This window comes from Corvus kubaryi, unplaced genomic scaffold, assembly GCF_017639235.1.
Source record: "Corvus kubaryi isolate FWS band 111438036 unplaced genomic scaffold, C.kubaryi_AGA036_p1.0 133, whole genome shotgun sequence".
Lineage (NCBI taxonomy): Eukaryota > Metazoa > Chordata > Aves > Passeriformes > Corvidae > Corvus > Corvus kubaryi.
Window position 1 is genome coordinate 2,991,548 of NW_024580667.1, and position 25,236 is coordinate 3,016,783.

The following is a 25,236-nucleotide window of genomic DNA, read 5'->3' on the forward strand; positions in this document are numbered from 1 at the left end:
CATTTTGGAATATGCGTATGAGAAATGTCACTAAACTCAATTATCATTTTATACATCAATCAATTCATTGTTCACAAGAGCAAAGGGAAGGAGGCACTCAAATTCCTACTTGTCTTTATTTAAAAGATTTATACTGGATCTCCAAATGACAGCATGAGAACACTAACTACAGTTCTAGAAATGTAGAATTAAGTTACAAAGTTAGGCTGTAAAAATGACTGTATATTCCAATTATAATATTTGGATTGATGACCTAATTTTCTTATTTGTGATGATAGGTACTCTGAACAGCTGCTGTGATCAAAGTCAACTCTTTCTGAATTAAAATTGCTGAATTAAGTTTATGGCACATTTAACTAAAAAGTTACTTAGATGATTCTAAAGCTATGCAACAATTAACATCACATAAAACATAATAAAATTAGGGATACCTATAAACGCTGTGTGCAAAAAACAGAATCTAAAGTAATTTTGGTTTGGTTCCCAGGAACTGAAAAGTCTTGCAAAGAATTATTTATAAATCAACCACTGGTTTATGTGTGAAGAGAAAAAGGGCACAGCAAGTCCTCAAATAAACAAAACTTACTTTATCATTTCAAAAAGCTTTGGATCTGAGACCTTGATATTCCGAGCCATATTCCATGAAAGGTGAACCATGGGTACTATGGACTTCACGCTCTGCAGCTTATTCCACTCGTACCGTTCCACTGCCAACTTGTACTGACAGGCTGCACAAACACAGAGTTACAGAAGCAATTAGGTTAAGGAACAATTATCAACCAAGATCCCTCTGTTATAATAATAATTTACATCTTTTAGAGCTAAACTTCATTTTCAGTGAGCCATTCATTCCAATTGCATTTCCGTTCTTTAAAATGTCTTTTTAAAAAAAGTGTATTTATGGTGCTGAAAGAACACGCAATACCAGAGCAGCAACAAATACCTGTGAAGACAAGTTACTGACAAGTATTCCATTTCTTTGTGGAACAGTATTTAAAAAATGGTTCATTAGTAGACTTTCAAATATTCCAGATTAAAAAAAAAATTCCAGATTTGAAATGTCTGCATCTCACTCTATTCACAATTTATCATGATTTTACACTGCTATGGTATATAATCTCTTCTTGAGAGAAGAAGTGAGTCAGACTTTTTCATTAAGCAGCCTACTCACTCCACCCTTCTTTTAAAAATGTTTTACAAAATTTACTGTCACTGAACATGAGAGGTCTATCAGTCAATCACACAAACCTAGAGATACACTCTTTATTGCACCATATAAAGACACATTTTAAACTACTCAGGAAAACAGAAGCTTTTTTGGAAGTACATTATCTTCAAATGCATGAGAGACTCTTGTTTTAGCTGTGGAATTTCCTTCCACACTCACAGACAAAAATTCTCCAAGACCATGGTTCAAAACTAAAGGCTTCTAGAGCAGTAGGTCTGAGAAACCTAACACTCCTTTATGAACTAAATTTTGCAACTGTTTGCATTTTCTGATGCTCTCGCCAAACTGTCCCACCAATATCAGAGGACTAGTCCTTAAATTCATATGAAAGCCATAGTGAAGCTTGCTGTGTAGTACAAATTTTGGGAGAAAAAGCTAAGAAATGGCCTAAGAGGACAGTGAATTAATATACACATTTTGTTTTTACAAGCCCATTCAAAGCAAAAGTGCCAAGACTGCATTTTTGCAGCTTTCTCTTCCTCTTACAATGGAATTATTTAAAGTTTCAACACATCATATTTTAAAAATACAGCCCACTGGGGTTTTTTATGTAGTAAAGCATAACAAGTTAGTAAGAACTGGCAGGTTCAGTGCCATGTGCAGTATAATATTACCTACACATAGCTCAGCACAGGCATTGCTCGCACATACCTGTGAGAGGGCCAACGTTCCATGCGATGTTGTTGCACCAACCAATAGCCTGAACCCAGTGAACAGTGCCAGCATTTATCCACACCAAATCCCCTGGTCTTTGAATAAATCTATAAACTGGGACATTGGCTTCATACAAATCTTCCAAGTTTGGCCACCAAGATCCCATTAGGAAATTCATATTGTTCCTGAAACAAGAGGGAAGATGAAGTCTTCAGCATTTACCAATGGACACATTAGTGGCAGATGCTTCAATGCAACTGCCTGTAAAAAATGACCATCACCATAAATGTTTTCTGCAGCTAATGAGTGACCCACAAAGAGCAGTCAAAATGAAAGTGTCATGTACAAAAATTCCTGATCATCATTCCACATTTCATATCCATCAATACATTAGAACACCTACCCATCCATCTGCCCATGTGAAGTCAGTTTAGAGCTTCCAGTTAAGTTCTATTTTCCTTTAAGTTTCCCAGTATTTTATGGATGCTGAGGCAGACAGACCCTTGGTCAGATCTAGTGTGGCACTGGTGCCCAATGCTGTTTCCTTTCATCACTCACTGATCTGCTGTACAGACCACACCAGCTCCCAAGGATGTTTTCTGTTTTGAACATGTACTCACACTGTCTGTGCATGCATGTGAAGCTTGCCCATACAACAAGCAACCTCTTGGCAACATTTTAACTGTGATCCATGGGTCTGTGCTCTCAGCCAAGAAATGCTGACCTCTCCTGAGCAGCATGGAAAAACTCCATAATCCGTATGGATTTCCTAACTATGAACTTTTCCCCTCTGGTTATGCAAAATCCACACTCCTCTTCCATCTTTATCCCAATATTATACTGTTTTTACACTGCACCAAGAAAAGATTATTTGCAATGCACAGTTTTCAAAGACAATTAAGTGCCTCTGCAGAAGCACTGTAGATATTCTGTGAGGTTACCAAGCTCTCAGTTCCTCTGTCAGCCTCAGAAGAGCAGTGACATGTGAGTAAAAAGGCCTGTTGTGCCAGAGATATGTCAATTCCATCAGTGGAAATTACATTTTTAAGATGGGTTATCTTTCTAAGGGTGGATGAAATAAGAACAGCTGTCAGTAGACAGGCAGAAAATACAGAGACACTGAGATGAATTTGCAGAGCTCTGGAAAAGTTCTGAAGTCAAGAGCTTAATCCAGTTTCAACTGGGTAAGAAAAACCTTCTCCCATACAATCAACCTCAGAGGCTGAATATTGGCATGATTAGGGAATACAATGATGCTCCCTCTTTTTCATGTGTGTCCATGTACAAACAAGTATTGTTCTGTCTGTTTTTAAAGCAACCACTCTACACAAGACACAGCACAGAAATCCTAATCTTACAGCTGTAGTTCCCCAGTGCTCAGGACAGCTCAGCTTTTCCAGGGAGTTACAAATACGTAAGTCTAAGCAAAGCCTGCCATGATGCCTCCTGGGGTCTGAGCAAATTATGCTTTCCCTCTAAACGCAACAAGAAAACATGCCAAAATACCAATGACTCTGTATTTGCTTCTGTCAAGAGAATTCTGCTTTCTGTTTTTGTTATAGGCAATCCAAGTTTCTGTACATTGTACAAATGTAGTATTTTCTATGAACTCTTAGATTTTGCATTTTGACCTACTTTAGAAGAGACTTTTCTGACTACATGGAAAACCCATAAAATAATGTCCCCTTAGAACACCCTCAGTAGTTTCCCCCCTCAGGTCTGAGAAAGGCACAAAAAATTTGGTAAAACACAAAAATAGCACGTTCAGCTTACTTTTCACAGAAGTCATTCATGACACCCCAATAGCTTTCAGGGACAACAAACCATTCACAGTCACCTGGACCAATATTTATATTTACTGAGCAAAAGTTGTTATTTTCTTGATGACCTGAAATACAAGAGAAAAGTAAACACACTTTATGTAAGGCCTTTCTATCAAAACAATGCCATGAAATGCAAAACCACAATTACTAAAAAAACTTACACCACAGTTCAAGTATTTTTATATATTTTATATGACACTTCCATACATTATTTAGGTGCTTCACACAGCTAAGCTACCAGTGACATGAGAATTCTGCTTCTGTTCATTTGTGGAAAACAGAAAGTTGGAACCACCCATCTTGGGGATCTGACCAATATTTCAGCAATTCCCTTCCTGTAGAGATAAATACTTCAAAAGCTCAGATTTTGGGCTTCATGGTATCTCCTGACAGTCCTGGTCAGGTGCAAAATTTTGTGACTTCAGGCACTGAACAGACAAGGAGTACAAAAATCTTTCTGAAAGAGATTTCAAAATCCATGTAGAAATGCCCAGTATTTTATCTTCTTTTGACAGCAGGAAAACTGAGCCATAATCCCTAATGGAATTTTACGAAGTTGTACTCCAGAAAAAAACAGACCCTGAAATTTAGTCCAGATTCCTCAAGTCTCAGTCCAGGGCCCCAACACAACATGATTCATCATAGAGGGCTGAGTCCTGTTCTCAGACAGTAAAAATGTAAGAAAGTGGAAGTTACTGATTTCTATGATTGCACCAGACTCACTTGGGAAGCCTCTAAAAACTTCCAAGGTATGTAAAAATACAAATACTGTCCACATATATAAACCCAACCTTCTTTATCTCCTTAAAGAATCCAGTATTGCATGCAAGAGGTCAGCAGGGCAATTCCCTAGCACTGCAGGAATCAGCAATTTCCACTACAAGCACTTTGTGCACGCAGAGTTCAGTTAAGTGAGAAATATAAAAATACTGAATATGTAGATGTATCAAGTTTAGGCGTGCTGCAAGATATAGGAAATCTGCAGTGCAGTTAAATCCAACACCCCACAGTAGAACCTGATTTTTTCATGCAGATTATACTCACCTGGTGTCCTGCTACCTGGAACCTTCATGTAGAGCTGCACTGTGTTCATGCCCAGGATGGTATGACCAACATGGCTTAGAAGATTTCCTGCTGATACCACACGTACAAAAGCAGGAAGTTTTGTCAGTTCATGGAGTTGCAACTTCCACCTGCAGCAAAATAGCAAATTGACAAAACTGTGAATCCCTGAAACTCTTAGAAGAGTTTGGGAAACAAACATTCTCAGAAAGTTGTTAGCATAGGTTCATAGGTTATCTGTGTTACTCTTTCAATGTTAAAATATTTCCAAATACAATCACAAATCTCACAGGCTAGTTGAGGGGAAACCTAATTTTGTAGCCAAAGCTGAAAACTACAGATCAGAAGATGTGGCATCTCTCTGGGATCCTACAAGAACTATTTCAAGTATCAAAATCCAATTCCCTATGAGCCTCAGTTTAGTTATGCTTAGGTTCATTTGAAGTCTCTCTCCCAATGGCTTGTTCAGAGGCATAGTTTATTAGCAACTAGCTTGTACCTACAAATGGAATTTCTTTTCTAGAAAAATGGCATCAATATCTAAAATTCTGTAACAACCTCTAATCACATCCACAGATGTACACACTGATCTTCTAGTGACTGCCACAGAAGATGTCATCATCTTAAGTGGTCCTTACTGCCCAAACACCATAAACTTTTCCTCTCTAATGACTGAAGTAGACCAGAATTTTTCTACTGCAGCTGGTGGGACTGACAGACTAGACATGCTGGATCTTTGATGGAAACATGTATTAACTAGAGATTGAACCCCAAATAATTATTACTGGACCATAAAAAACCACTTTCAGAGTATTTTTAATATTTTCTAAACTACCTTCATCTACTCACAGAAGGATATATATAGTTTAAATAATACTCAATTTTCATTTTTTGAGGCTCTTGAGTGGTATCATGGCTCACCCACAGGTAAGCACTGGTCTGGTCTTTGCTACGTATTTTGAACCTTGTTACTGGATAAAGAAGCAAGAGTTATGAAAAGGTGGAAACAGATGACAGTATGAATGAAAAAACCCATGAATAACAAAAATTCAGACAAACAAAAAAGAAAGAAAAAACCTTTAATCTTAGAATTTCTATGCAAAGACTAAAAAACTTGGTATTGTCAGAAGTAATAAAGTAGTAAGCAAACAATTCTAAGCCTCACAATGAAACAAAGGCAATGGATTAGAGAAGGAGGACTAGAAAGAATGGTTTCTGATGGATGTTTAAACTCATTTCTGGAAAAACAAAAATTCTGGAAAGAGAAGTTTGAAAAGATATTTTAGCATGTGGAGGACTCGTAACAACAGTTTGAAAACCAAAGGTAACCACTCCATTGTGGAAATGGGGTGTGCAACTGGAATTTATCAACAGACTGACTGATGTCTGAGAATACTACAATGAATTTCCTGAAGGATTATCATCATGTAGAATCCCACTGTGAGCAGGAGAAACTAATCAACTTACTTCTTGTCATCTGACAGGTCAATGTTGGTCCCAAACTTGATTGTTTTAAAAGGTCCTCTTCTCCTCCTCCCAGAGCTGCAAATAAAAAAATGCATCAGGCAAATGTGAAAGGGGAATGATGTAAAATCGCACATATAACCAGCTACAGAATTTAAATACAGTTATACCACACTTACTTATCAGAAGATGTGGATTCATTATCTGAGTGGTCCTTGTGGTGACTCTTCTTCTCGTTTTCCTCCTATAAAATGCAATTTTGAAATGTTTTTACATAATACACACACACACATAAAAGAACATATAAAATATATAGGTATGAAGTGGTAACACAGATATAATATATTTGTTTCAAGATATCGACGCAATTTTTGAAATATCCGTATCTGTGACTTTGTGTCAACATTTCTTCATTGTGAAGAAAATAAAAAAAGTTAGTCAAATGCATTGAAAAAAAAATTCTTCATGGCTGCAGATTCCATGACACTCAGGCCAGAACAACAGAAAATGTCTACACTTTAAATATTTCTGCTGGCCTGCATTCAAGTTGGAAATGAGTATGTTGGTTTGCTCCATTATGAGGGTGACCTGGAATCCAGTATTAAAGAATTCTGTTAACTTTTTCAGATAAGAACATCTACCTCCCTTCAAAGTCAAGCAGGTATCCTGACAGGAAACTAGGATGACTAATATTTGTAAAACTAATTTAATAAATTCGATTATATAAAATCTTTTGAATTTTTCATAGTCATATGCTATTTTAGCACTAGCAGTAGCTGAGACCATGACTAGTGGAAAAAATCCAACCAATATTAAATGATGCAATTTTATCTTTTTTAGCAGACTGTGCTCAAAACCCTATTCTAAAGACTTCTATTTTGGCAAGTATATGGACACAGAAGGAAAAAGAAAAGAGACAAAAAGGAAGAAGGAACTGTCTGGAGTCTATCCAAAGATCTCTGGCTTTGAATAGGATTGTTGTTAAATCTCAAAGTGCCCTGTGTACCTGAGAAAGTCTTATTCATCCTTTGAATGAAGGACAAAGAGAAACAAAAAGGAACCTAGTGATGATGGATTTATCAAATGCTGCAAGACGTGTTAGAAAAGCAATGTAATAGCTGTAAGAGGAATAAAGGAAAAAGATCACTTAGGGCAAGCCAAGAGAACTGTGGCTATAGAAAGAAGAAATAAAGCTTTCATTTAAACACTGAAAAGTCACCTAAGGACAGGTCAGAGCAGCGTTAGGCAAAGGACACATGTACAGTGTCTTTCTAATTTCCAGGGGGAAAATGAAAACCATCACTCTTAAAAATTATTTTATGTATTGCATTTTTACCACCAGTTTGTAACAGTGGGGGGAAAAAAAGAAATCAGAAAACCCTGCAGGACACATTGTGGTGCAAATCCAAAGCTGAGGCTTTCAGTGGTATGTGATCAATTATGTACATTTTTAAACATATCTATTTATATCTATATAGAGATATAGACAGATATAGATATATATTATGTTCCAGTGATGTAATGCTCTCCAGCCCCTCTGGAATGACATACAAGAATACAGCACTGGTGCCACTGCTCCAGGGGCACTAGAAAACTTCAGCCAACGTCCTACTGAAATTTATTACCACTGCACAGAAGAAAAATCCCAAGTTCTAAAAGATTTCCATGCCCCGTGCTTCCCAGTGGTATTCCTGGTTTTTTTCTTCATCCTGTACCAGGTCAAAGCCTTATGACTAGATTCCCTTCTGTTCTCTTTAACTACCAATTAATTTCTTTGTTTCTAATCCCTTCCTCTAAAGCCCAAAATTTTAACTCAGAATTTCTCTGTCCTTTCTTACTGAAATCATTCCTGTTTCTGTGTAAAGGCAGTGAAAACTGTAACAGTCAATTCCCCACACTGTCATTTTCCCTATTTTCTGAAGAACAACTGGTCAAAATTATCTTCTTGTCTTAGTTCTGCCTTAGCCCAATCTTTTTTGCAACACCAAGTAGTGTAAGCCTCCAAGGAGTGCCCATAGCCAGTTTCAAGAATGTGCTCACTACTTCAGTAAAAAATATTAAAAAGTAATACTAATAAAATCACATTTCACAGAATCCCAGAGTAACAGAATAGTCAGGGTTGGAAGGGACCTCTGGAGATCATGGAGTCCAACCTCCCTGCCAAGGCAGGAAGGGGAAATATTATTTCTAATACTTCACTCTGTCACGTAAGTCTAAAAACTTCTAAACTAAGTATGAACTGCTATGTTTGGAACCCAACAAAAGACAATTATTAGTGTAAACTTCTAATAGGCCACATCCAAATTAATTCAGGACAGTATGAAGAATAAGGAATCTGATTTCAAGACAAGTGTGAAATTAGAAGCAATCCAAATTTTTAAAAAGCCTCGAGTTCTAAGTATTTTAATGTGAATTTTGACATTATAATATGAAAGCTTAAACTTATAAACTTTTAAAGCCGTGGGTTTTACATTATTAAACTGAAGTTTACACTAAGCATTTACGAAGAATTTACTATTTTACCCTCTATTCAAAACAGATCTTGAAAATTTACCTGTGCTCTGCATGCTAATGAAAATGTCTCTTTTTCCTTAGCAGTTTCTGCTTTTTCCAACAGCCATTATTAATTGGCTCCAGAGTCATTATTGCAGTCCATGAATTATAACCCAAATAGTAGCAATTAACTTACCCTTAAAGACTCCTGGAATGAGGAGGCCTGGTACTGTGCATATTTAGCAATTGTTGTATGAGATCTACTGCTTTCACAACGCCAGATTTTCTTTGTTCCAGTAGGGTCCCAGTTTTCATCTGCTGGCTGCAGTAGTTGTGTCCTTACTTCTACTATGTGTTCATTATTCGCTTCTACCAATGTCTTAGTAGAGAAGAGTCCTAGATCTAATCAACAGCAATAAAATTAATAAATGAAGGTTAAAATAGAATAAAAAGAATTCAGGAAAATGCCTGAATGTTATCGAAAGGTTTACTCTAAAATCATTTTTACCTGTTAGTCTTCACAACACTGCCCACCTGAATGTTAATTATTGACACCCAAAAAACTTTTCTCCATACATCCAGTAGAAAATTAGAAAAAACTTGGCAGCTATGGACTATATTACAAGAAACATTTTGCATGTCTTGGGTAAACAGATCTGCAAACATTGTTCAAATCTATTACTAAGAAAGCATTTTTCAGAGCTGAGTTTTAAGAATGTACTTCCATCACATAACATGTCTCCTACCAGTAGTGATAGCTTATCTGTCTACAGACTTGAAAAAGTTGCACTGTCAAATTACAGATCATTAGATCTAAACACAAAGACATGCATCCAGTTTTTATAGGAAAATATCTAGCTGTAAACTTCCATATCCACAGCTCAGCTTCTCTCTGTGCTCAACAAAATCTGCTGTATTTGTGGTGGGGGTTTTTTTTGGCATGACCAAGATTAGAAACAACAGCAAACTGAGAAATGACAAATTACCCTAACGACTTGGAATATACAGGTAATACAGTATTACAGAAATAAAATATCCACTTGTCAGAACTGAGAGATGTCTCTTTAAAAAACATACATTTCTCTCCAAAAGAAAAAAAAAAAAAAGGGTAAATTTACCTAATTTAAGCGCTCCAGCAAGGCCACGTATTACAGTAACGGGGTTGTTTGGATTTGTACAAAATTGATGTAAAGGTGGAAAGAAAGCATCTCGTTTATTTTCCAACTGCAAAATTATAACGGAATATTAGATGTCAGATCAATCTAGATTCCTTATTTGTAAAATAAGAAAGAATAGTAAAACAAAAGAGAAATAGCAGATAGAAACCAGGATTTTTTTCCATTTCCCTGCACAGTGGGGAATGAACAGCTACACCATACAATTCTTTCTATGGTAAATGCTGGGCTCACTCCTGAAATTATTTTGTTACTGTAATTTGTTTCTTGGCATGAATTATTCCCAGGCTGCTTCAGCTTTGCAACTCAGATTTCCTGTACTTAATTTCTTTATCTGACAGTAGCCTTGTACATTGCCTAAATCTACAGAATTCTCTGAAGAGCAGTACAGTTTCTTTTCAGAAGTAAAAAAGCGCTAATTTTACACATAACTTATACAAGAAACAGTATAATTAAAAGACTACTCTCATGATATATCTCATGTTAACCAGAAAAGTTGATTTGATTTTCTTATGCTTCTCTACACCTATAACCTCAATTTTATGCTATAGTCTCCCTCCTGATTTTTTTTTTACTTGCTATGAGTCCTTCAGAGTGCCGAAGGCATTTCCAGCAATAAACAAAACACAGCACAGAGTCCTCAACAGTGGCACATCTGCACAGTCTGGGGCAGTGTGGTGACTTTCCAGCCTTGCAAGGACTCATCAAAGCTGGGATGGACTTTTATTAAGGCCTATGAGTTCAGGTGCAAGGCCTGGAAAACAGCTGGAAGCACTATTGCATCCAGCCTAACCCAGCTCTCAGGCAGCCTCTTGGGCACCATCAGACCCAAGTGCCAGCCTCTTCTGGTCCCTGAACTGAGGTGACCAAAGCCAACTCGAGCTTTTCACACTGCCTGTATGAACATACTGTAATTAATTCTTCTGCTATTAAGGAAGTGGATATCCTGTAATTTATTCTTTTATTACTAAGGAAGTTAACTCAATAAAGCTATTATGAAACTTTATTTTCAGAACAGAAGTTTCAATGCTTGCATGAGAAAATAGTACTCAACTAAACCCTGGCTTTTCCTGGTGACATTTTGTTCTTAACATCACCTCAGCTTTTGTTCATTTATCTTCACTATGTTTTGAAGCAGACTGTTGTGAGAGTTTAATTACTTGCTCATTTATACATAAGCCGCCACTTGCAAAAATTGTACGTGCATTTTTGAAATATTGTGCATTGTATCTAATGAACTGTTTTGCTTATTCTGCCAACATTTTGAGCATTAAAAAAAAACTAAAGTATTTTTCCTTCTGTTTACTGACATTCTTAATTTACAAGTACTTTCAAAGGCAAACTATGTCACAAAATTATCTTTAAGGTTAGCATTTCTCCTGCTTATATACCAATTTGGAGAGCACCGTAATTAGAACTCAGCGATGAACAGTGCATCTTTAAAATAATTACATTATGTAACTCAGATATCCAAACAATTACAAAAGACAGGCAGCAATGCACTTCTGCCACTAGATTTACTTACATAAATACTAGGTGTAGGTGGATTCAGCTTGTCCTTTGGCAAGGGAGGGTACGGTGGAGGCGGTGGTCGTGGAGGTGGGCATTTATCCAATAGAATACTACTGTTAGATAAGCCATTTTTACCCAGATTCCTAAAAGGAAACAAGAGCTGTCTCTGTCAATACTTGACAAATAAAATAAATGCATATCAGCGTAATCTCTTATGCAAAATAACGTTGTATAAGGAAAAACCATAATTTAAGATGCAAATAAAGCTTGTGTGTTTTAATCAAGAATTTGCCATGTATAATTTGATATTATTCAAACTTATTCCCACTTTGCCTGCTGAATCTACAACATCACCACAGTCATTTTAAATAAAAGCAACATGACACATTTGACAAAATTTAACAGGAAAAGAATGTTTCAACTGGAAATGGAGAAGAACCTTAGCAGGTGGATGATCATTCCACAGGAGCTGAGGTAGCACAGCAGAAGTCAGAAAATGCCAATGTCTCAGCCAAAAACCTGCTGAGTCACAAAAACCAACTACAGCTACACTACAGACACTGAACTGGACCACACCTACCCCTCCCTGCCTTACACATTTTGAAGCAGAAGGAGCCACTGCCACATAATCCATTTTTTTGAGCAATAAAGGGAGAGGCCCTACCCCCAGTGAGTAGCAGTGTCAATACCCCTGTGTGTGACTCCAGGGAGAGCCTCTCTGCCTGTATTTGCAGCCTCTCCCTGGAGATTTCCAGGTGTGCAGGACCCCATATGTGTAGTTTCTCCTATGATGGTGACCTGAAAAGCTTAGCCTGTAGTCAATACCCAGTCACCATCACTGGGAAAGTACTGACAAAACCATCCTTTACAGTCTTGTTAAAAATGACTCAACTTCTTCAAAATTCTTCCAACTAAACACTATTCAAATCCTTCTCCCAAACTCACTTGATTCACTTGTTGTTACATCCCACAAAACAGGATGTTTCTGATGTACAATTTAGTCATATATCTTTACAAAATTCACTGGTTCCTAAAAGGTTTTTTTGATAATAACAGTCTTCAGCAGAGAACACAGCTGACTTAACACTAGATGAAACTCCCAGCAACACAGACTGTTTCTATAACTGAGAAACATGGTACAGCCAGGTACTGGGTCATGAGATCACAGCTTCAAATCAAGCTACCACAACCCCTAAGATGGACTTGGGGCTTGAGATCAGATCAGACTGACATGACAAACACTTCAAAAAAACCAAGCAAACAGCTCACACCCCCAAAAGTACACCTGTCAAAGTATCAAACAACTTATTCCTTGTGCTAGGTGAGTCCAATGCCACAATTTCACTTCCAAGAAAGTGAAAGAGTGATGCAGAAGCTTTGATTACTCATCATCCAACTTGGCAAAAAAATCACTGGCCAGTGCTTAATGTCTGATGTAGTTACTGCAAAGGCTTCATTGTCCCCACATACACAAAAAAATGCCAACAAAGCAAACAAAAGAAGAACCCAAAATAATATGGCAATATAAAATCATCGCCACACAGAAATTTATTGACCACAGCTGAATGAACCTGAGATTCAGATCATTTATGCCAAGTGAAACTAGACTCTAAACAGAAGTACCAGATGTTACTATAACCTCTGCATTACCAAACTGAGAAATAAAACAAACACGGAAGTGCAGTATTAAAAATAAGAGAGAATTTTGACAAAATTCAGTTTGCATTGATAAACAGTTCTCAGGAAATTTTTAAGTCAAGGAAAATGAGAGAAAGTGAACTTGAAGAAAAAGAGACATTGCTCAGAACTAGCATGACTTGAGCTGCTGCAGTCACAGCAAGGTAATTACAGTGAAAGCTCAGTAAAGCCAAAGCACATGGGGGTTTCAGGGAAGGGTGACAATGGAGGGAGGAGAAACTTCTGTACACTTAAGAGTAGAGGCCTGTACACTTAAACTACAGGTCTGAAAAGGGAGATGAGAAAGGGAAAGAAACAGACAGTACAAGGGAAAAAAATCAGATGAACAGAGAGATCTCATAAACCCAGCACCTGAAGCTGATATTACCAGTTGCATGCTATAATTTCCTATTAAGCGACCAAAACCCTGTGTGGAAATTTAAGAGCGGAAAATGGACAAAGAAAAGCAAAGCTGAGATAGCAAAACATTCATAATTTAAGTGGCACAGGAAACAGATGGGCAGAATATTTAAAGTTGTATTTAACAGACCAGCTTCACTCTATCATCATTTTTTTTCCTATCATCTTTTTTTTTTAACTATGAATCAGAATATCTTACTATTAATAACAAGGCAAGAGAGCTATTAAAGAATAATTCTGTAATTGTTAGTGTGCCAAACAGAGCAATAGAAATTATAAAAAACACTACAGAAGTACTAAAAATATTTGCTACCACAGTGTGAGTATCCACTGCCAGCCTTTCCACTTCTGGAAATACAGAACTACAGGAAGTGCAAGGAAAGTGAAAGACCCTTCCTGACCACAGCAACTGTGCTGAAAATCCCACAGATCTCAGTTTCAAGAATGCAGTTTTTCTGAGAGGATTTCATAGTGGCTAAATGGGGCAACAAATGCTCTGCTCAAGACAAAACAAGCCTGACTTACACCCCCAACAGAAACTGGATAACCAATCACCTACAACACTGGGATGAAGGAATGAAGAGAAGGACAAGCTTCATTCCCTTAAATTGACTTCCACAGCAAACTGGCTTGTTGTGGACTGTGCAAGGACAACACCCTTCATTCCCACAGAGTGGGAAGAGAAGGCAGGAGCAGCTGTCAGGCTCAGAGAGGCAAGGACAGGGGTGCACAGTGACATGCAGCCTGTCCTGAGCCACAGCTGCAGCACTCAGTCCACGGCAAATTCCTCTGGGGGTGAAAACAGCAATAACTCATTGAAGTGCTTCACCCTGAGGACCAAACTTGAACTGCCGTGCTTAGGAGAACATCAGCCATTATGGATGAAACTGGTGCCTCAATGTCACAAAATCACGGAATCAATTAAGTTGGAAAAGACCTCTGGGATCATCACGTCCAACCTATGACCAATAACCACCTTGTCAACCAGAAAACTGACACTGAGTGCCATGCCCAGTCTATCCTTAAACACCTCCAGGGATGGGGACTCCACCACCTCTCTGGACAGCCCCTTCCAATGTCTTACCAGACTTTCTGTGAAGAAATTCCTCCTAATTTCCAACCTAAACCTCCCCTGGTGCATTTTAAGACTATGTCCTCTTGTCCTGTGTGCTTGGGATTATTTCATGTAGTCATAGGATCTCTTGAATAAGAATACATCACATTCATTAAAACACCCCTTTTAATTCTATTTTACTGCTTTCTAGGATACATTCCCACAGCTTCTAAAAGACAGTTTACAGCCCTCAGTCTTAGATAAGGACTTCCTCTCTGGCTGTGCCTAAACACCAGAAGCCCAGGTGTGACAGAGTTTCAACAGTCACCCACAGAAAACTTATCAGGCAGTTACCAGACACTTTTTAGGTAATGGATTGACTCTACATCATCCCACCTGACAAAAAGAAAAAGTATCAGGAAGGTTTAAAGCTGCCTGTGTTACACAGCTATACCAATTTTAACTGTTTTATAATAAAAACTCGACCTCAAAAAATATTAAAGTTAACAGGATAAACTTTATTTTCTAAGAACCAAGAATAATTATAATTAATTATCATTCTTTACATTTATTTATCACCTATTATTATTTCACTCAAGCCTTATGTCAGACTGAGAGAATTATTTCTCTCTATTTCTCAGGAAGCGTGCTCCTCAAGTCCTCTGGAACTTTTCCTGTTTTCCAAGAACTATTAAAAAAAAAGTCTGTATGAATTATAAACAGTTCTCTGGCTCGCTCTTTCCGAGTTCATGGATGTATGTTATCTGGGCCTCTGTCTTAAAAATGCCAAATTTAAGTATAACTGCTGTTTAACCTTCTCCTTGAAAAGAGAGTACAACCCATGATGTGAACATTTTATCTTTTTCCCAAGCACAGAACAAAAATATTTACTGAACACTGTTGCTTCTATTGAGCCTGTTAATACTTCTGTGCAGGCATTATTTTTTTGATTCTTGTTTTTTGTTTTTGTCTACAGGTTTTCCTGTTCCAAACACAATTTCTGTGTTTTCTAGAACTCTTAGCTTCAATAGTTTTAAAAATACTTGCCCTTTTTGGGAGATTATGACTTTTTGATGATAATGAAAAGTTCCTAAACAACTTCCAGTTATCTATACATTTGTATTTTAGGTACAATTTACAGGTCGGAACAGCATAAATTACAAGCATTTGTGCTTAAGCAGTTATTTTTGTTGTGAAGTCAGTCTAAGTGAATTATTATTTGAGGATTAGCTGTATAAGAATTAACAAGGTTTTACTGCTCAAGAGATTATAGTTATTCTGAGGAACAAAATTAATACCCTCTCTTCCCCCAATAAAAATCACATTTAAAATGAATACAAGGAATAGTGCATTTATTTGATACTGTATCTCAATTCTATCACAATTAATTACTCTACAAAGAGGAAGGAACAAGACTTTTCAAAATGTGCCTGCAGGAGGGATCAGCTGAAGCACTGGGCTGCACAGCACTTACTTGATGCAGCCCTGGTTCAACCCAGAAATATCCACCCTTCACAATTAGCAGATACGATCATTACTGTGAGTTATTACAAAACCACAGAAAAACGCCTGTCAATCCCCAGCACCCTGGGAAGGAGGTGGTTACGCACAACACCCCGAGGTTCACCTCCCCAAACTCCTTCTGTAGCCAGGGAATGAAGAGAGGAGCTCTCAAAGGGAATAGAAAGAAGTCAAGTCAAGCTTACATTATGCTTAAATGCAAGCAATGCCAGATAATTACACAACCTGTTTATCATGCAATTCTCTACCCCAGCCTTTCACAAGCAGGTACTAGCTGGCAATACTCCCAGAGATCTTTCATGAAACCTACAGAAAATCCTACAATAGAACTGTGGATTTTCTCATTATGTAAATGTATTTCTAATTATTTTTAAATTCTCTTCTGGTTTTGACCTCAATAGTACAGGTTGGCAGTGAATTTCATAGGTTAATTACATGTTATGTAAGAAGTAATGTTCGGTTTTTTTTCCTTTTCTTAATGACTTTTACATCTTTCTACTTCATTTGCTAATCACCTTGCTCTTAGGCTGTAAGACAAACAGAATCACATAAATGACTTACGTAAGAAAAGCATTTCAACAAGTGGCACCAGACTTTTTCATACACTTGCCTTGCCCTCTGAACTGTATATTTTCCTATGTTGGTTTTTTTTTTTTTACTCCCAGATAATTCTGCTTCCCATCTGCAGATTTCTGTATTTGCCTTTTGAACAAAAAAAAATCTCTTACTCCAAGCAGTGTTTAGCTTGTGAAATCACAGTATTTCACATTTTATGCTTAAAATTTTTGCTGTGGTTGAAGTTCACTTGCTGGATGTAACGTGCCTTTAGAGCAACTGAGCAATTCTGTCTTGAAGCCAAAAAAATCCTTTCTTTGTAGATAAAATTCCCAATAAAACAAGAATTGCTTTCATTGTTTTCAAGAACAAAACATAAATTTAATCCAGGTCCTTCCTTCACAAAGCACTTCCCCTCAAATAGATTTAGGTTCTTTTCCTGTGGACCATGAAGTTCTCAAACTAGGGATTCACTGACTTCCCAGAGCAGGCTCAAGGAGCAGCACCTTCAGTAAGGACAGACCAAATTTCTCCTGCTCCAGATTCCAAGAGAGCCCTCAGAGCAAGGAGAAGTCTGCCCACTTCAGCCTCTGCACTGCCCTTCCCACTCCTCCTCAGGACATGGATTTACTGCACTTGTGCAAATGCTGGCCATTTATCAGACCCTTTTCCAGACTGTTTAGCCCAGACCGCTTTCACAGAACCAACAAATCATTAAGGCTGGAAAAGACCTCTGGGATTGTGGGAACCCAGAATGCAGAGAATATTTCTCTGCCTGTTTTGAAGGGTTCTAACCCCCTGAACAGTACTGTTTTTGGCCTTTGTCCACGGGAAAATGTGCCTAGCCTCTGGAAGGAATTTGAATCTACAATGGTGTGAATTAGGTGATAAAATACTATGTGAGATTATCACAGGGTGAAAGATTTAGAGTTTTTTAGGTCTATTTGCATAGTAAATAGAGAAAAAGCAAAAAACATCAAAATGGAGGATTGTTGTTCTCCAAACCTTCTTCTTCTTCTTCTTCTTCTTCTACTACTCCATATTCTGCAGTAGAAGTAGTTTGGGATGACTGGATAGAGAATTCCGCAGTTCCTGGCTACGTGATTTAGGAACTTGTTGGACATTGGTAAAAAAGTGAAAAGATCTTTCGTTTTAAGTTTTCATTGGGTAATTTACCTTTAAAAAGGCTGTGAAATCTTGGTAAGTTGTCCTCTTGCTGCATTCTCTGCTCTGTGCTATGTCTAGGCCATGCCAGTGGCTTGTACTCCTTAAGTAAGAATTAATAAACCCCTATCTGGAGCCTGAGAAGCATGAAGTCCCACTTGCCTTCTTTTTTCTCCTGGCAAAACTCTGAACATCTCCCCCATCAGGGAAGACAACAAATAATAATGTGGACAGCGCTAGGGATCATCGAGTCCAATCTGGGACCAAACACCACCTTGTCAACTTGACCATGGCACCACATGCCACCTCCAGTTGTTCCTTGAACATCTCCAGGAACAGTGATCCCACCACCTCCCTGGGCAGCCCATTCCATGCCTTATCACCCTTTCCATGAAATAATTTCTCTGTTTGCTGTCCTGTATTTTTATCATTTTACCCAGCCCCTTGAGAGGCAGCTGATGTCTCCTGGTCTCCTGTCACTTTCTTTTCTCAATGGATTGCTCTATACTTTCCCTCTTTGAACACCAAGCAAAAGAAATATAAAAAGGCCTTATTTGCCCCTTGTAATACACGTTACAGTCAAAGCTATGCCTCTCATTTGCCTTCCCCAGTTATGGCAAATCGGTAAAGCTTTCAAGTTCAGAAATGCTTTTAGAGTTTTCAAATGAGTCTTTCCATCTATCACCATAAAAATGACAACTCCCAGCTGACATGAAGTTGCCCAGTTACCCAGCTGGGCTCTTCAGAACTGTCTGAGGACCTCTTACTCTAAGTTTTGTTTGGACCTTTGCCTGTTCTTTCAAGACTGTGAACAAACTTTAATAAATAATGAGGAAAAAAAATAATAACCAAGATATTTCTTACTTCTCTTACGATAAACGAAATAAACCAACTCAGGAACTTCTCTACACTGCTTAAAGGAATGACCTGACCACAGACCAGTTTTAGAAAGGACAACTGGTAGACTCTCTTAACTGAGCTGGATACCGGATTTTTATCCCTACTCAGGGATGTTAATTAGATGCACCAGTTGAAACACTGAGTGCGAAATCAGCTGGTTTCACTTCAGTAGAAATAAACAGCTCGAGTGTTAAATCTCAAGTCTTGTGATAATGTTTCATTAATTCTCCTTTCAGAAAGATTGCTCACAGGGAAAAGATACTTACATTTCTAAGAGCACAGAAAAGAGCTTTTGATAACAGTCTCTTTAAGGAAACCTGATACACAACCAGACCAAGCACTCTTCTTTTTTTCCCCACTTATTAACAATCGGCTTTTCCAGTAACAAACCTAGAGCAGTTATTCTTAGCATATTTTCTTCTTTTAATTACATGGTTTTCACTTATGCTCAAAAATTATTTGGGGTTGCGTTGGTTATTTGTTGTTTTGTTTTTGTTGGTTTTTTTTCAAAATGACCTTAACAGGAGATTTTCTCTGGGAATCTCAGGAAAAAGAATTAATTTAATAGTGCACTCTTTTATCTGTTAATTTGCTCAGAGACTTAAAGAAATTTACTTTACTATGTAAACAGTTTACCAAACATAGTTTAGTTGGTTTACAACCACCTTAAAATTTACTGTTGCAACCAGTTTTATTGGTAGGGAAGACTAACCAAATGAAACTTACCCTTCCCAGAATCACCACCTCAATTCCCTTTTATCCCTATACTCCAACAGCAGTTTAACAAGATGAGCACATTTGCCACCCTACTGTTCTCCAGAACAGCATCTTAATGAGATTTGCATCTCTGAGTCAATAGCTCAGCCCCTGCATTTCTCAATTCCTTGTGGCTTTTCAGTGACATTGTCTGGCCCTTCAAGGGAAGTTCCTTGTACAAGTATCAGTTGCTGTGCCAGCACCCTATGTCTGACCCCTTCTCAGCCTCCTCAACAACCTCATTTCACCCCACGAACAGAATGGGGCTCTGTTAAATATTGTCTCAACATTCGCACCAAGGAAGATGGATATAAAGAAACTTTTCAGCCTCCGCAATTATCTTGCCCTACTTAAGTGCTCACTTTAGTCTTTGGCAAAACAAAGCATTTACCAAGTCTGTTTCTACAGAGCAGACAACCTATTCACACGTAATAAAAGAAGAATCAAACTGAGCTTTCTCTTTGGCATGTGTTTTGCATTTTATGACACAAAGCATCTCCTTTCACCTAATGGCTTCACTTGAGCAGCTTTTATTAAGACAACATTTGTTTACATAAAGCAAAATGACAGTCTCCCAGCATTTATTTTTGTCTAACAAATTCTAATTTTATTTTATTGTAGCTCAAGCCTTCTGAATGCCTGTTCTAATAAATTGCTTTCACTTTAAAACCCACCAAATTTCCATATTACTGATGCTCCTTTGTTCTTAAGCAAAGGCACAAAACCCTTGGAACATTAACAGGCCACTTTTTGGTCGAGCATTACCACGTTGCTTCCTGATAAAATCCCTCCTGTGAAATGAGGAACTTCATTATCTTGCAGTTCACTCTCCTGCAGTAAGTCAATTGTAGTTACCTTGTGAATCAACTCTTGTGCATTTCTTAATCCCAAACTGCTACTAATTCCAGGTCTTTTGTGCTCTAAGCACAAATAAACCTGTAGGGTCTGAAAGATGCAAAAAATGGCTCCTCTTAGACAAGACTTTTTTTAAACTTGCATCTGAATAAAACAAAATTATTTAACAAAAAGACATCTGAGGACTTCAATGCGACTTACAAAGAATATAAACACCCTGGTTTTGATGTAAGCATATAGTAAACAGAGCCAAATGCAGAATAATGAGGAAGAAAATAAAAATGATTAATCTAGTGCTCCAGCTATAAAAAATTCCAAGTTATAGCCACCTGTTCCTACCTGCCAAAATGTCTATTTTCGCCTAGAGAATACCACCAAGGCAACAGGGCAACAGATTGTATCAGGTGGCTATTGTCAGATAGCAAGAAGAATATGCCAGAAGATAACAGAATATAATTATCCACACAGGAGATGAAGCCAGAACATCTTTCTGAACAGATCAAATAAAATAAGGGTATGTATGTAACAAGTGACACACATGAATACATTTAAGGCCCAACGGAGTGTAGCTCCAATATATAAAAACTAGTTCTACAGGACAACTCCCCTCTCCCCATGCATTAAGCTTATTCTAGCACAGGTGCTGAGGTCTTGTCTGGTCTTTTTTTCTGTTGTGTTTTAGAGTCTCTTTGTTGTTGCTTGGTTATTAATTTTTTTTTTAAAGAAAAAAACCCAATTATTTTAATATTTTCTACTGTGAGTAGCTTTTCTGCAATTTTTACAGTAACTCTAAAAATCAACACTTTTGGTCACAAATTCATATTTGAACCACAAGATACCACTTACAGGGACTGCACACCCAAATATAATCAGTACTACGGGAAGTACTTCCAATTCTTTGTTTTTGCAATACCTTACATTGTGTTAAATAAAGGTCAACATGCAGTACTGAAGTTCACAGTATCTGATATACTAGAATACAAATATCTTCCATTTTACTACGTATAAATGGGGATTTTTGGCCAATTAGCAGGTCTTTCAGCAGATTATCTTCTAAAATTCTCCTTCCCAGACATGTTGCTCTATGTCAGTCATGCACATAACACCCCTGACAAGGATGTTCTGCCCAAAATTCTGCTCCAGAGCTGTCATGTGTATGCCTGAACATCTTAAAACAAAGCAAGGGCTAATCAGCTACTCAGTAAAAGGCTGGGAAATCCTTGTATTCAACTTTATGAATATAAACTGTCAGACATATTAGAACAGTGGGGAAAAAAGCCCCACTGTTAATGTATTATATAGTGTTTATATAGAGAGTTACAATTTTTATTAGTAGGAAATAACAGGTAACCAGCTCTAGCGCAGGTGAGTTACTGTATTTCTCAGAATCTCTTATTATTAGCAGACATATGCAGTTTCCAGAAAGCACTGTTTGCCTAGAAGAAATCCTGTCTCTAAACCCGTAAAAGTAGTCCAGACTGATGCATTTCTTGACCGCAGAGTTGCTAAAAAAACCAAGTCTCTCCTCCACTTTTCCCACTGCCCACCTTTCCTTATTATCCAGCTTCTAAGTCCTCAGTCTTGCTGAATGAAGGTGCAGACAGGCTGAAGAGGGAGCTCTCAATCTCTACTCAGTATGAAAGAAAGAAAAAAAAGCACATCTAACACCTTTTGAGCTGTCTGCAAACTACACGGGACAAAGTATTAGCTTACCTCCCTTGAAAAATTATGATTATGTGAGCCTGGGAAAAAATACGAACTGTAAGAAGCCAAGTGAAACACCTTTATGAGCCTCCCTTTATCTTGGAAATTAAGTATCACTAGGAATACTACACCTCCATCAAAGAGCACAACCGCAAGGACTTGCTGGCTTAGACTTCTGTAGCTAAAATGATAAATGTTTTGCTACCGAACACAAACTGCAGATCTCTCCTACAACAGCACACTAAACATATCAAAATGCAACATTTCACTAGAGTGAAGCACTTCCCATTACTCTCTCAAGAAAGCTACATGCCAATCTTGGAGACAGATCAGTTAAACTTCTACAAAAAACTTAAAACTTTCTAAGAGTTTATATTATGCCTATTTGCAATGCACTCATCCTAACACCATACACTGAAGCTATTTTCATACTTTTACTAGAAAGAACACATACATGGTTGCAATTAAAAAAAGAAAGCTGTTAAGCTGTTAATTTTTATGAATGTAATATGTGTAGAAATGTCACTTGGAAATGAACATTACAATAAGACTTAATATTTGAAAGATGACAAAATAAGCTCCCTAAAGATTTTTTTTCCTCTCTTTTACAAAATTTATCTTGGTAACAGAGAGTGACAGACTGCTATATCATGGATCAGTATTAGTCATCAAATCCCACAACATTAGGAACCACGAGCTCTCCATCACAGTAACAAGTGCAGGTTTTTTTGTAGAATAATATAAACATGCTTTTATACTATTTTTTTAATATCAAAAAGAGTAATGCTCAGAACCACCACATTTGCTATATAAAACACAGCAAATACATATCCTAAATAAAATGTTTTGGAGTATATTGAGGTGATAAAAATTCCAACAAGAATTAGAACAGAGAAAAAAACAGGTAACATTTCAACTAAAAGAACTGCAAACACAGTTCAGTATGGAAAACAGCAGAGAATAGCCCAAAACATTCAATAACCATATGCTTATGATTAAAGAGACTTCTGTGAACTTTAAAGGCATCTCAGGTAACATTTTCACACACAGTGACAACTGTAAAGCATGCCTACAGAAATTACAGTGCTCTAAATGGTCATTTCAATTTCCAGACTGCCTAGATTTCAAAAAAATTTAAGAAAGCAGTGAATTCTCTCCAAAGACTACCAAGAAAATCTGAGGACTTTTGAGATATTTTACATCGAGAAGGCTGTGAGCAGCAAGCACTAAATGTGAATTTGCAAAGCTAATGACTACCTGACAGGCTCCCTGCTAGCACGTGCACCAGAGATGAACACTGACAGATTTAGCTGCAGCAGTTTAAGTTATTAGTGCTCTGGGTTCAACCACCCTCCCCTGCCACAGGCCACTGACTACTGCAGAGGGGGCTGAATCTGCTGCATTTCTAACATCAATGTAGCCTAGAGTAAAACATCTTTGCCAGAAGTCACTGCTAAGAGGTGTTATTTGAACTTCTACAACCCAGCCTTCCACACACTGTGCCATTCTGCATTTCCAGTGATGAAGGCACCTGCAAAAACACCGTGTGATTTGCACAACCACACTGTAATCACTGCCAGGTTTTCTAGTGGCTAGCCTCATATTTTGCCTTAATCTACTCTGCTGCTGATCTAAAATGATCCAAGCTTACTGACTAAAGACAAAAAACAACAGTAATACACCTATTAATCAACTGGAACATAAAATGGACCAAGACCTAAACCCCTGAAGAGTCAAAAATACCTGAACTGCAACACGACAAACTCACAACCTGCTGCACAACTGTACTTTTAACACAGTCACCCACCTGAACAACTCCTGAGCTTGAGCTATAGATGCTGAAACCACCATTAACAAAAAAGCCATCTCTGGTACAGAGCTGATGGACAAGCTGATACACCAGATGGCTGTGTGACCACTCAGGGGGACACCAACAGGCAGGAGAAATGGGCCAACAGCAATCTCTGGGAATTCTGCACAGGGAAATGCCAAGTCCTTCAGCAGGGGAAGAATAACCCCATGCACTGGTACATAGGAAAAGAAGTATTTTTTTACCTTAGGGGTGACTCAACATGAAGAACTTTGTCCAGGCAGGTTGTGGTCTTTCCATCCTTGGAAGTATTCAAAACCTGGGTGGACACAGCCCTGAACAACCTGCTCTGTTTGGCCCTGCTGTGAGTTGAGAGGATGGATGAGATGATCTCCAGAGGTCCCTTCCTGGACCTCCCACCTCAACGTTCTGTGATTATTTATCACTTTTTCAATGAGAATGCTGATTTGTAATGACAGACCAAATCTGTTACTCTTATCAAGAAAAAATGATTTGGAAGAGCTTAATAGCAGCACTGAACACGACGTTGTTTTTTAGCACTCACCATTTTCAACATCTACACTGTTGCTGTTGTTGTTCATTATCTACAGAGAAGCACTTGTATAGTACCTACAAACTATGCCTATAAGAGACAACTTGTTAATGAATAAAAGAAAAAAGTCCAAACAACTTATTTTCCTTTTGTAGGTGACTTATTGAAACTCCTTACAGAAATTATGCCTTAAACCCCATGAGAAGAATACACATTTTGAAACAATGAATTTATCTGACATTACTGATACCATGTACCCATTTTAGAAGTCTTTCTTCTCTAAGAAAACAGTCACATAAATGCTAGAAATAAAACCATATTGATGTCACCATTAGATGCAGTGGTCAAATTTTTTTTTTTTCCAGTTTAAAATAGACTTTTCAACTAAATTCTCTACAGTAGCCAGTTTCATGAAAAAAATATAAAAATAAAAAAAATATATTATATAAAATATTTCAATATTCCAAATATTTTAAAACTATTACTTAGGCTTTTAAAAATCTGATTTATTGTGCTTCTTTTAACTCAAACCCATTTTTATTTAGGAAGAGAGAGAGCTACTCTGGCCATCTGGTAATCTGTACATTAGATTCAAATTATCTGCAACAAGATTCCACAACTTTTCCACTCTGTTTTCCCTACATTAAAATTATGTTTCCCATGGAAATCTCTGTTAACAATCTTCTGATACAGAAGTGGACCTTGCAAAATTATGATGAGTAGGAGGAAAGAAAGAAGCCTGTGAGGAGAAGGCACAAATAGCAAGAAGACACCAGGCCTGAAACAGGGTCGAGGGTCATCCAGATAAGATGACTGTGGATACCAAAGCAAGAAGGGATTCGGAATTTAGCATAGA

The 25,236-nt window shown here is 37.6% G+C and overlaps 1 protein-coding gene across 20 annotated transcripts in view; it reads right to left on the reverse strand.

The window, feature by feature from the left end:
- The window catches only part of KDM6A (lysine demethylase 6A), a 151,896-nt gene that overhangs the window by 10,475 nt on the left and 116,185 nt on the right, over positions 1–25,236 (reverse strand). For all 20 annotated transcript variants that reach the window (XM_042034348.1, XM_042034447.1, XM_042034403.1 and 17 more), the window contains 9 exons: positions 11,425–11,554; positions 9,843–9,948; positions 8,921–9,126; positions 6,411–6,475; positions 6,235–6,309; positions 4,750–4,898; positions 3,656–3,770; positions 1,880–2,067; positions 587–728 (listed from right to left, as the gene is read on the reverse strand). In XM_042034348.1, coding sequence (XP_041890282.1) covers positions 587–728; positions 1,880–2,067; positions 3,656–3,770; positions 4,750–4,898; positions 6,235–6,309; positions 6,411–6,475; positions 8,921–9,126; positions 9,843–9,948; positions 11,425–11,554 — 1,176 coding nt within the window. The remainder of the gene's footprint in view (positions 1–586; positions 729–1,879; positions 2,068–3,655; positions 3,771–4,749; positions 4,899–6,234; positions 6,310–6,410; positions 6,476–8,920; positions 9,127–9,842; positions 9,949–11,424; positions 11,555–25,236) is intronic.